Here is a 12,250-nt window from a genome sequence, read left to right as displayed (position 1 = left end):
GGGGGGGAGGCTTGCTTCAAATGATCAAAGGTATGAAGAGCCTCATCTGGCCAATATTTCCAGTTGGCTCCCTTCTTGGGAAGAGCAGTGGCGAGTGCAACAATTGAAGAGTGATCCTTGACAAATTGTCTATAATAGTTGGCAAAGCCTATAAACCTTGATTGGGGACTATATATCCCAGGAAAGGCACCTCTAAGAGTTCAAAGAAGCATTTCTTTAATTCTCATACAGTCCATTTTCCCAGAAGTGTTAAAGCACAGTCTTAACGTGTTTTTGGTGAGTCTGAATGTCAGTTGCATAAGTTCTGATGGGTTCTGTTTGTGTAATCACAGGTAAACCGATTAACCCGATGAATCTGCTAAAACTAGCTGCCTCCAATGTTATCTGCTCTATTATATTTGGAGAAAGATTTGACTATGAAGATGAGAAGTTTATGACCCTTATGACACTTATGCAAGAATTTATTACCCTGGCGAACTCAAGATCAGGCCAGGTGAATACAAATATATATATTGCATGATTGTATGTGTGTGTTTATTGTAACACCATATTCTATAAATGCAGAAATAGCATACATTCTTCATGCAGCTGGTGCATGTTGGTGTTGAAATTAAACTCAGCTTCCCAGACTTGTGAAGTCTCAATGCTTTAGTGAACTCATGTAACCCTTTAAAGCATATCTAAACCCAAAAACAAACATTTATTGCAGCTTACAAATCCTTAGATTTGGTGGCTGCATTCCTTTTCTTTTTTAAGGATAAGAACATTTTCAGCAAGTACAGAAAATACTTGTTGATCTTGCACGAAATTCAGTGTCATTGGAAGTGTAATTGATTCACTTCAAAAGAAAGCACAAACTTTCCTTTCTTTTTTGTGTAAACTAATAGTCCCACCCATCCACTATGTAAAGAAGATGAACAAAGGCAGACATGTTTGAAGTTCAGCCTGCATGACAACCATGGCTTATAGCATAGATAGTTTTCAATAGAGTAGGGAATAGTTAACATCCCTTTTTTTTTGGTTTCTCATTGGAAAGAGTCTCCTTCGCTTTCTATTCCAGGGACACAGCAGAAAGTAAGAGGATATTTCGCCAAAGTGAGGGAGTACCCCACTTAGACAGTTATCACTAGAAGAGTTGTCCCAATTGGAACATTCCCCCTCACTGCTGTGACAGTTCAAATATTTTCAATTTCCCATAACTCTCTGTACAGGAGACCATGGTCATCAGGACCAGTACAGAGGGTTACTTTTCGGGAAAGGAGAAATGAATATGAAAGACTTGTTTTGGTAAAAATGAAATTAGTATGCATGGTTTACAACGAAAGGGAGATGAATTGCCCATATTTTAACATCTTGATTTTTAAAAATGTATTTCAGCTTTTTAATCTGTTCCCAACCATAATGAGCCATGTTCCTGGCACCCCCCAGAAAATGATCCTGACTTTTGAAAAGCTTAAAGCGTTTCAGATAGATATGGTGAAAGCTCACAAGGAGACATTGGATGAGAACTGCCCACGTGACTTCATAGATTGCTTCCTCATGAAAATGGAAGAGGTGAGTTTGTTTTCAAAATTTGGCCTAGAATCTGATCTCTTTTCTAATGCATGGTTTGTAAGCAATGCAGAAGTGCCAAATGATACATAATGTAACATGGTTGTAAAAGGTATTCCTGGCCAGTACAGTAATTAATATGTGAGAGTTCTAGTAAAGGTGCATGATTAGTCCAGTGCTAAATGCCAGCTGTCCAGACTCCTGCGAGAAGTGGCGGTAGGGGTTTCCTTTAACTCTGATGGTGCACCAATATGCAGAAAACTGGCTATAAAAAAAAAGAACTAAAAAAAAAAAAAATAGGTGTTTGCTGAATTTGTGTGAATTGTGATAGCTTTATGTCCCATTAGGCTGCTAAAATTATTCTGAATATTTTTCAGGAAAAGAATGACCCAAAAACAGAATTCCATTATGATAACTTATTAGGAACAATAAATGACCTTTTCTTTGCTGGGACGGAGACTACAAGTATAACACTGACATATGGCTTCCTGATACTACTCAAATACCCTGAGATACAAGGTAACTCCATCTCTATCTACCAGAACAATAAGCATGTTTGTCACTCTCTGATTAAGGGTATACTCCTGTCTAAATTGAAAATTAAATCTTGAATTGCATACAGGGAGCATAACTGCCTACTGACTAAGGGCATGTGTCAACAGGCTTTTGTGCACCTGTAAGTGAATTCTGATTTAAAACTGATGCTAGCCCAAAGCCCGTCAAGACCCTAATTAGTTTTACATTCATACATTGCTGCACTGCACCAGTCCACAACACTCCCTGCAATCTGGTGATCCTGGAACATCTAATGATGTCGGAACACACTAAAAAAAATCCCATCACAGCCACCAAATAATTTCAAACCTGTTTTGGAAGTTTAAATGTGATTGACAGTGGCGTAACTATAGCCATATGATATTAACCCTCTATGCCTAACACAGTATTCCCGAGCCTTAAAAAAGCTAAGCTAAGATGCATTCCAGGTCTGTAATACTGCACAAAAAGTCACAGTTTAAAGAAGTTTGTTTTAGGCTTATAGAGTTATAGTCCACAGGAGCACTAGCAATCATTCAATAATATACAATTAAAGGAATATATATATATTTGTTTTTTTGACCACTAAACTACAATGTCCAGCGCATGCTGACAGAGGTTGTAAAGGGGGTGAGAGTGCTTAGAGTTTGCACCATAGCCCTTGAGTTTTATACTCCATCAAATATCAGTGGATGCTGAAAAATGTTGGTGAGCTATCGAGTAGACAGCTAATGGATTAAGGTTAAAAGTTAATTCCCTACACTGCTGCCCTTTGGTAACCACTGCAGACAACAATTATCACTAGAAGGGAAGAGCTCAGGTTCAGAATGAACCTGGTCTAAACCTGAGCTCCGCCAAACATGAAAGTTACATGAGCCTCCCACCCAATCAGCTGCAGGTCAGGGCATAGCCACATGGCTATATTAGGTAAATACTATTTACCTAATATAGACATTGAGCCATGTAAGGTCAGTTAGGTTAATGCATCCTGCAAGGATCCCCAGAGCTCAGGTTTGGACCAGGTTCGTTCCGAATCTGACCTCATCCCTAATCCCTAGTAATGTACTGACTATATTCCAGCCACCCGTTCTTGATTTCGGCATAGTTTATGGATGGACACCATTCTCTAACTAATATTGCCTGGTGTCACCAAGAGAGGTCGCCAGCAAGGTCCCATCAAAATCATTAATTCTGGTGCATTTAGTGATTGGAGATGCTAGAAGCAAAGAGAGGAAGTTATACAGGATAGACTCCTAGACATAGGCTCCAGACTGCCCCTCTATGGAGCTGTGTGTGCATGTGCAGGAGTGAATTGCAAAGAAGTCAGATTATGGTAAACTGAGGGAATTTTCTAGCTTTAGTAAAGTTGCTCTGTTTACTGGATAACATTAGTAGATCACTGAATGTTTTTCACCGAACCCTACTTGGCTGTCATTGAAAAACTTTTTTTTTTTTAAACGTACTTATAAACCACTGAAACAAACCACTCTGAATAAACTCCATCCTGCCATCCTTCCATCTAGAAAGATAACCTAGTCATCAAATAATGGAAGCACCTGCACTGAGCAGTGATTCCAACGGGAGTCCTAACAAGCAAAAGAGACTCAATATTCATCACTTTGGAAGGTTTATACTCTTTTGAGCACATTACTCCCATCAAATCCTACAGAAATGATCAGAGAGAGAGCAGGTTTACAGTCATTTATATTAGTAGGTTTTGCTGCGTGTGTCTGTCTGTGGAAAAACACAGATTATTTCCAATGTATAAATATAACTGATCTCACATAAATGAATAAATACAGATGTGAGAACATCTTATATTTTTTCACACTCTTCTTTTTCTCTGTGCTCCAGAGAGGATCCATAAAGAGATCGACAATGTAATAGGCAGCGATCGCTCTCCATCAGTGGAGGACAGGAGTAAGATGCCATATACAGATGCCGTCATTCATGAGATCCAGAGATTTGCTGATATTGTACCAGCAGGGCTACTACATGCCGCCAGCAAGGACACCACGTTTAGAGGATATCACATTCCAAAGGTGCTCTTCTCAGAGTTTTAAGATGGTCCGAGGTGTCTCTGTGTTTTGTCTATCTAGAGTATCTAGTATGTGATTTAATCAGGCCTAAGTCTTGTAGCAGATGGAGAGGAATCTCCTGAAAAAGACAAGTCAGGAAGTACGATAGTTTCCAATCCTCATATGAGTCATTCCAGTGCCAGCACCAAGCATGACACTCAGTCAGCACTAACATACAGTACTGTGATCCTTTCCTTTCTTCCATAGCAGAGAAAAAGATCAGCTGCAGTTACAGAAAGGCATTTCAAAAAGTTACATAGTTAGTCATGTTGAAAAACTCCATCGAGTTCAACCTAAAGAATGAAGAAAAAACAAAAAGGAAGAAAAACCTAAAACAAAATGCTATGCCCACTGTTGCCCACAGTTCATCCAGAGGAAGGCAAAAAACTATAAAACATGGTTCAATTTGCTCCAAAGGAGTAGAAAAATGTTTTCCTGACCCATAAAGCAATCGGATATTTCTCGGATCAACAATCTACAGTGTTTATTTTACTCATAAAATGTTAATATCTAGTAATATTCTCCCCTTTTAGGAGCGCATCCAGTTTTCTTTGAAACAGTTAACTGAGCTAACTAGAACTAGCTCCTGAGGAAGCCTATTCCACATTTTCACAGCTCTAACTGTGAAGAAGCCAATCTGTATGCAAAATTTGAACTGCTTTTCCTCTAGACACAAAGAGTGCCCCTTTGTCCTTCGCAGTGACCTTAAAGTTAATAATTTGGCACTAAGCTCACTATATGGACCATTTATGTATGTATACATGGTGATGATATCCCCCCCTTTATCGAATCTTCTCAAGCTAATCTTTCCTCGTAGCTGATATTTTTCGTGCCTCTGATCAGTTTAGTTGCTTTCCTCTGTACTTTCTCCAGCTTCACAACATTCCTTTTTGTGAACTGGTGCCCAAAACTGATCTGCTTATTCCAGAAGTGGTCTTACTACTCAACGGCCCTACTTGAAATCTTAGATGCACAGGCACAATATGAACTGCAAGATCAGCTGTTGCAACCATGTAGGTTTGTGTGAAGTGAGAAGAGACATGGAGGAGATAAGCAGAGCTAACATTGCTTATCTTGGTGAGGTGAGCAATAGCTTTACAGATATGTTTGTGTAGTATTATTCCAAAGAAGGAAGAGTACTTCATCTTTATTCTATATTTGGACATCCACAGGGATGGGAATTCTTTCACCTTTACTAAAGTGTATCTGAAGTAATTTTTTTCAGTTAGGATGGAATATGCAAGGAAGACTCACCTTTATACCAGTGGCCACTGTAACTAGGATTGAAAGTAGGGAAAAATCTAAAGGTTTCACTTGTCATTGAGTTAGTAATAGAGGGAAAATCGTCCAATGCAAACACTTGCTCTGGTGACAACTCTCTAAGAGAGGATTTTTCTTAGTTTGGAGAGATCTCTACTCACTTCCTGTTGTGTCTCAAGGCAGAATTTTAAGGGAAATCTTCAACTGAGAGCGACCCTTCACAACCTACTAGAAAGTGTACATGCCACCAGATTGTATTTCAAAAGTACAGAAACATATATATCTTGAAATAGAAAAAATAGAAAACATCACACGTAGAACTGTATGCAGAGATAATAACAGAAGTCTATATTAAACACAATGCTACGCAGCAGACAACCAAATGAAAATGTAATAAAAGCAACTGAAGAATACCCCAGTCCAGGGGCCTCTCTGATGCCACTGCGAACGGCCCCTTGACCCCCGGCTGCTGCAGTGCCACCTGCACCCGGCCACTCGCCCTCCGCATCCGACGCGGCTCTGTGAATGGTGCGGCCGCTGCTCCGTAAGGAGGTGCTCGGGAGGCTCCAGCAGGGGGCCCTCTAACATGCCGTGTCTACCTGGTACGGCCAGCGCGGATCACCTCGGTATGCGATCCGGCTGGCTGGATCAGGCAGACGCGGCCCTGTAACCAAGCGCTGTAGAGGGCAGCCCGTTGGGTCCTTCTGAGGACCCCCTTGAGGACCGAGCAGCCGCCGATTGCAGAGCCTTCCGCATTGGCCACCTGAGAGCCTAATTAGGGAGCCACCTCTGCTGCACCCACACACACCTGTGACACTCTCTGGACCCCTGGTGAGAGCCCGCACAGCCCACCTGAGACCCTTTAGACATCAGGCGGAGAACCCAGAGCAACAGAGCATGTAGCTTCATATTATTCTGCATTGCGCTGTGTAATGTATTGCTGGGATTTGTAGTCCTCTGTAGCTGATGCAGTTCTGCATTGCTGTATAATGGTATTGCTGGGAATTGTAGTTCTCTATAGCTGTTGGTAGTCATTTTTGCTGGGATTTATAGTCTGCTATAGCTGATGGTATTCTGCATTGTTGTGTAATGTATTTCTTGGAATTGTAGTTCTCTATAGCCAATGCCATTCTGCAATGCTGTACAATGTATTTCTGAGTTAGTGGCAGAACTACCAGGGCCGCAGCAGTCATGCACGCGCACAGCCCTGACAAGGCATCCCTTCACTACCAGTGTGCTTTACATTTCCTAAACCGATAAATACATTCACACTACTGTTACATAAATGGCAAAAGTGGCAGACAGGGGCGGGGAGAATGCGGGGAAGAGGCAGAGCAGGAGGGGGACCAAGTTGCCGCACCATGGGCCTCTGGGTTGTACTTGCCCCCTGGGCTAAAAGTTGCCAGTCAGCCCCTGCCCCAGTCACATCTCAATCTACTGAAGTTTACATACACTTTAAAAGTGGGATCCTCATTGGATCCCACTAGATGACCCTAACCTGATTAGGAATACCAGACATGCACAGTATAGCTCACAGAAACTTCTGAAAAGAACCTGGAAAGTTTTTGATCACTAAACCATGTCCACATAATTCCAGAATCACTGAAAACTGTAGATACAGGATAACCCACGCTAGATAACTCAAGCTAGCTTTAGGTTAAGGTAGCTTATTTTCTTACTTCACTTTTGCTTGCATCTGTTTCCAGTTAACCAATTTAATTCTTTACATTTTAGGGAACTTTGGTGCTTCCAATCCTAACTTCAGTCCTAAAGGACCCCACTTATTTCAAGAACCCTCATAAATTTGACCCTGGACATTTTCTTAATCAGAATGGCACCTTTAAGAAAAGTGATGCCTTCATGCCATTTTCAGCAGGTACTGTGCTGTAGTTAATTACATGTATAGCTAATCATTTTTAGTGTAATGTAAATGGGTAAGCCGTATTAGCCCAGTACCAAGATGTCACAAAAAAAACTGCAGTGTGCAATAATACCTTTCTTATGACAAGCTTTCGAGAGTGAACCTCTCTTCTTCAGGTCAGAAGCAATAATAATAATAAAAAATAATAAGCATAATCATTTTTAGATATACTGTACAGCAATGTTTATCTACCACTGTTGTGTTCCAGACTATAGGCTCAATTTGGAAAGCTAACACATCACTAAAAGGATTATTATTGTTATTATTTTCATGGAGTCCAAAGACATCTGAACATTGCAATCACTTTGGCTAAAATAAAGATCCTTAGCTTTGAGATTTTGTGAATTGAACTCCATGTGCATTTATTTCTAAATGTGCATAAATCATAGAATTGTATTACATAGAAAATAATTATATCTGCTATGTGCATACTTTTGCTTATGAAATGCTTACTTTAAGAATATCAACTGACAATCAGATGTATAAAAAAATACTGAACCAGGTTGCCACTGTAAGGCTGGGTTCACACCTGGGCGTTTTTCAGCGCTGACTGAAGCGCTGAAAAGCGCTTAAGAAGTTACATCCTATGAATCCCTATTGGCATGGTTCCCACCTGGGCGTATTTCAGCGTGTTTTTTTGCACAGAAAAACGCCCTACACGCGAAAAAGTACTTGAGCGTCTTTTTCGCGCGTAGGGGCCGATTTCATCGCGTATCCATTGGTATTCCCGAGTGTGGCTCGGGGTTAATTTTCTGTACCAAAGCGGTAACCCCGAGCCACACTCGGGAATACAGCGTAGGTCTTACCTTGTCCGCAAACCCCTCTGTGTCCTCCGGCCGCTGCCGGCATCTGTCTTCCGGGTTCCGTCCATTGCGAGCGTCCGCGTCGCAAGGGGGCGGAACCGCCGGGAAGTTTAAACGTTTTGAAAAAACAGAGAAAAAAAAGGAGAAAAAAAAATCATACCGCCAGGGAGGTTAAAAAAGGCGCGTTGAACACGCATTTCATTGGACAAAAAAAACGCGCTACAAACGCACGGGCAAAAACAGGCATAAAACGCGCCTACTAGGAACGCCCAGGTGTGAACCCAGTCAAAGTCTTACTGTGCTCTGCATACTGTACATGGAACCAGGCAACTGGGTGGAAGTGAAACCTATTGATATCCACAGCCTGTAATGTCCAGCAAGCTTGTGTGTGTGGATCTCAGCTTCAAGCCAATGGAGGATATGCAATCTTGTATCAGGTGGTACTTGCGATTTGGTGTAAACAGTCCAGATACCCCGAGCCACTGGTTGTGGAAGCTTCACGGCTGTGAATCCTCTGGAGGAGGACAGCAAGGTTCAGGATGGTGGAGGTGAATGCCCTAGCAAGTTGCTTGACTTTCTACCTCGCTAGAACGCTGAGCAAGTGAGCCTTGTTAGCTTTTGTAGGAGAGGCAGGTGTGTGTGGGTGGAGTCGTCAGCAGTGGCCTTCCCAACCATCTCCTAGTAACGGAAATGCTGTGTGAAGGCCGGCCTACTCTGCCTGTCACTTAGACACTGTATGTGTCTGAGAGCGACGTCTGAGAGTACAAGCCCTGGAGGGAACGTGACCGGCAGGTCGCCTAGCAACCAGACGCCGGCGCGGCTGACCCAGGTGACGGAACGCGATTCCCTGACACCATACTGTACGTATGGCTGCTGTCAATAATAGTTCCGAAAATAGATTATATCTTGGCATTGCACTACTTTTTCCAGTTTGTATTTGTGCATTATTTTGGGTCAGGCTGTGAAATTGGAATAACATGTGCTCTCACCCTTCTACAAGTTTTCCTAAACAAATACCTCCTCCTCTAACTACCTATGAAACCTGTTAGGATGATTAGCTTTTTGGCAATAACAGCATCTAAAGCTGAATGCATAGTTGAAATACATAGATTAAAGATCTGTTTCAAATTCTTAACACTTTCTGAATCCGAGTATTGATCAGCACCAAAAGCGTGTCACATCCTTACAGCCCCTGCAACTGAATCTTGCCAATATCAACCAGTACCCTATAGCTAAAACAACATTTCTTGCATAATTATGTCACTTCTCATATACCAGAGACCCTCAATTGAGCTATTCACTGGAACACGGACAGGTAATTGCAATGGAATATAAACATTCGGAATCACATAGCCTTAGCATGGCTCTTAGCTTTGTGTTTCCATTCCTCTGACTGTCCAGTTTCAAGTTCCAGCCCCATCAAATTGTAAGACACTGAAGCACAGTACAGTAATACCTTGGTTTGAGAGTGTTTTGCAAGACAAGCAAACATTTCTGAAACATTTTGCCTTGATATACAAGCAATGTCTTGCAATAAGAGCAACATTTTGTAGAAAAGCGCCACCGATAAGGCTGTAGCAGTGCGAGCGATGAGTCTGTTTAACGACAATGCAATGTCACATTGAATAGATTCCTTGTTAAGGTTTCACGAAATGAAAAAGATTCCATTGAGCCAAGAGATAGCAGTGATTCCGTTAGTGATAGTGAAAGTCGTCCTACACAATAATCCTCCTCTCTTGTCCCTCTCACACCGGCCACAAAGGTACCTGTAATTGGTTTATTTTTCTTTATATTTTGTACAGTATTATATTACAGTACAGTATTGTAATCATTTTATATGAATATTTTTGGGTTGTGGAACGAATCATCTGAATTTCCATTATTTCCTATGGGGAAATTCGCTTTGATATACAAGCACTTTGGATTACAAGCATGCTCCCGGAACGAATTATGCTCGTAAACCAAGGTATTACTGTATATGCCTAGAGTCAACAGGTGTAAAAGATCTACCAGACTCGCCTCTCCAGGATCCAGGACACAAAGGGTGGCTCCACCCCTAGTCTGCCGACTTCATGCCCCTCCTTCTACCTCCTCAGCTTAAGCCGCAAATCTTCACTTGTCCGGCGTACCTGCAATGTATGTGGATGTCAGACAAGCTCTCTGAACCGCCGTGCCTCCATATGGGCTAAAACCCTCTCTCCCAGGTTTATCTGCCTGTTCCCAGGTATTCCCTGTGCCCTGAACAGCCTGAACCTTGCCTCAACCATTCAAACTATTAATCAAGGAAACCAGCTATTGCCTCCAGGTTCCAGTGCATCCCATTGAAATCTCCTCTTTCAGCCTGAGATCTCCATTGCACAGCTAACAGCAAGTATTTCCAGTTATCCTAGCTGATCCATTCCATTTGCAACTATTGACTGCTACTTCTGTGATTTGATGTTAAAACATTACAAATTTACCTTAGCGGATCTACTTCCATTCACAACTATTGACTGCTACTTCCGTGATATGTTTCCATAGCGGATCTAGTTCCATTCAAACCTATTGACCGCTACTTCTTTTATGTGAAGTTTGTGAACTAAACATCCAAAGACAAAGTTTGGGACTTGTCCAAGGTGTCATCCGCAGCTGAGTTCTATAGCGATCATTAGAGGTATTACAACAGGTAACATCTAGCCACAGGAAGACATGGGTCCTGGAAGTCCATCGAGACTTTAAACTAGACATCCAGTCAAACCAGCCATGAAGGCATTGTTATTTCTATACTCTACACACAATGATGTTAACATACAAAGTTACCCTTTAAATGACACCTACGTCTATACAAATGATATGCTTTGAGTAGCATTTCTTGATGTGTTTTTTCTCTTCTTTCCCAGGAAAGCGTGTGTGTATGGGTGAGGGTTTGGCTCGCATGGAACTCTTCCTCTTTTTGACAACCATTCTGCAAAGGTTTACTCTGAAATCCACCGTGGACAGAAAGTACATAGACATTACACCGGAGCCCAACACCAATGCTACCAGACCTCGGGATTATGAGATGTTGGCTGTGCCTCGCTGAGGGACCATTGTATATTCCGGTGCTATTGGATATCTTGTTCATGTTTCAGGAGCCCTTATCACTGTACACTTTGTAAATAATAATGTAATATGTTCTGAATTTATATTATTCTCTCTTTAATATTCTACAAACAAAAAACACCACAGCTATAACACCTGTTGGGGTCCTGAATTTAATTCTAACCAGGGAGATAATTTGACTGAAATTTGTCTGTTTACCCCGTGCTTGTGTGAGATTCCCCCAGGACACATTATTGTAGGCTCTGCTAGGCCTGTGAATGGTATGTAAATAATTCAGTGTTCTATAAAAAACAGAATATAAAATAAGACTGATCTAGTTTGTTAGAAAAGTAATGTGGTACTTCAGCGTAAATCATGGCAGCATTTGCCATAATGAAATTTCCTTACACCACTTTTTTTGCATACAGATTGGCAAAGAAGAAAACAATGTCTTTATGCTTACAGTGTTTTTACTAGGTTTTAGCTTTGATTTTATGGAAATTCCCTTTAATTTGGAGGACACATTTAAAACTACAATAAAACAACCCATAGAAACCTGATTATTACCCTTGATCCCCTTGCAACTCAGCCAGTGGCGTAATTAGAACCTTCAGGGCCCCGATGCAAGAAACCATGAAGCCCCATCCCAACCCCCCATCGCCATGGCACCGTGTGGTTAACAGGAAGGCTGCCAAGGTCCCCAGCAAGTGCGGGATCTCAGGCAGCTGCTTCAGTTGCAAAATTTGGTGCCGGTGTTCCTCGATAATAGTGCCGAAGTCGGCAAATTCGACTAGGTTGGCGTTCTCGACAGAACAGCGGTATCTGCGCTTAGTATCGGGGCTTTTTCACGAGGATGAGTACTTGTGAAAATGCCCAGTATTGGCACTGGTGCGTTCCTACTTAATCATATAATGTATTGCTGGGACTTGTAGACCTGCATAGTTGGTGCTATTCTGCATTGCTGTATAATCATTATACAGCAATCCAGCAGAATACCACCAGCTATACGGGACTACAAGTCCAAGCAATAGATTATAATGAAA

General features: G+C 41.7%; 1 protein-coding gene across 2 annotated transcripts in view; it reads left to right on the top strand.

Annotated features, from left to right (window-relative positions):
* Window positions 1–11,281, top strand: part of LOC108795841 (cytochrome P450 2H2-like) — a 16,546-nt gene extending 5,265 nt beyond the window's left edge. Inside the window, exons 4-9 of one of the 2 annotated variants that reach the window (XM_018567160.1) lie at window positions 303–493; window positions 1,378–1,554; window positions 1,929–2,070; window positions 3,940–4,127; window positions 7,158–7,299; window positions 11,027–11,281. In XM_018567160.1, the coding sequence (XP_018422662.1) occupies window positions 303–493; window positions 1,378–1,554; window positions 1,929–2,070; window positions 3,940–4,127; window positions 7,158–7,299; window positions 11,027–11,208 (1,022 nt within the window). In that variant the 3' untranslated portion in view covers window positions 11,209–11,281. The remainder of the gene's footprint in view (window positions 1–302; window positions 494–1,377; window positions 1,555–1,928; window positions 2,071–3,939; window positions 4,128–7,157; window positions 7,300–11,026) is intronic. The other variant, XM_018567159.1, reaches the window with a different exon arrangement.
* The last annotated feature ends 969 nt before the right edge of the window (window positions 11,282–12,250 follow it).

Source organism: Nanorana parkeri, unplaced genomic scaffold (genome assembly GCF_000935625.1).
Source record: "Nanorana parkeri isolate BGI_ZX_2015 unplaced genomic scaffold, ASM93562v1 scaffold1015, whole genome shotgun sequence".
Lineage (NCBI taxonomy): Eukaryota > Metazoa > Chordata > Amphibia > Anura > Dicroglossidae > Nanorana > Nanorana parkeri.
The sequence above is the reverse complement of the archived record's forward strand: the minus strand, read 5'-3'. Positions and strand labels throughout refer to the sequence as shown.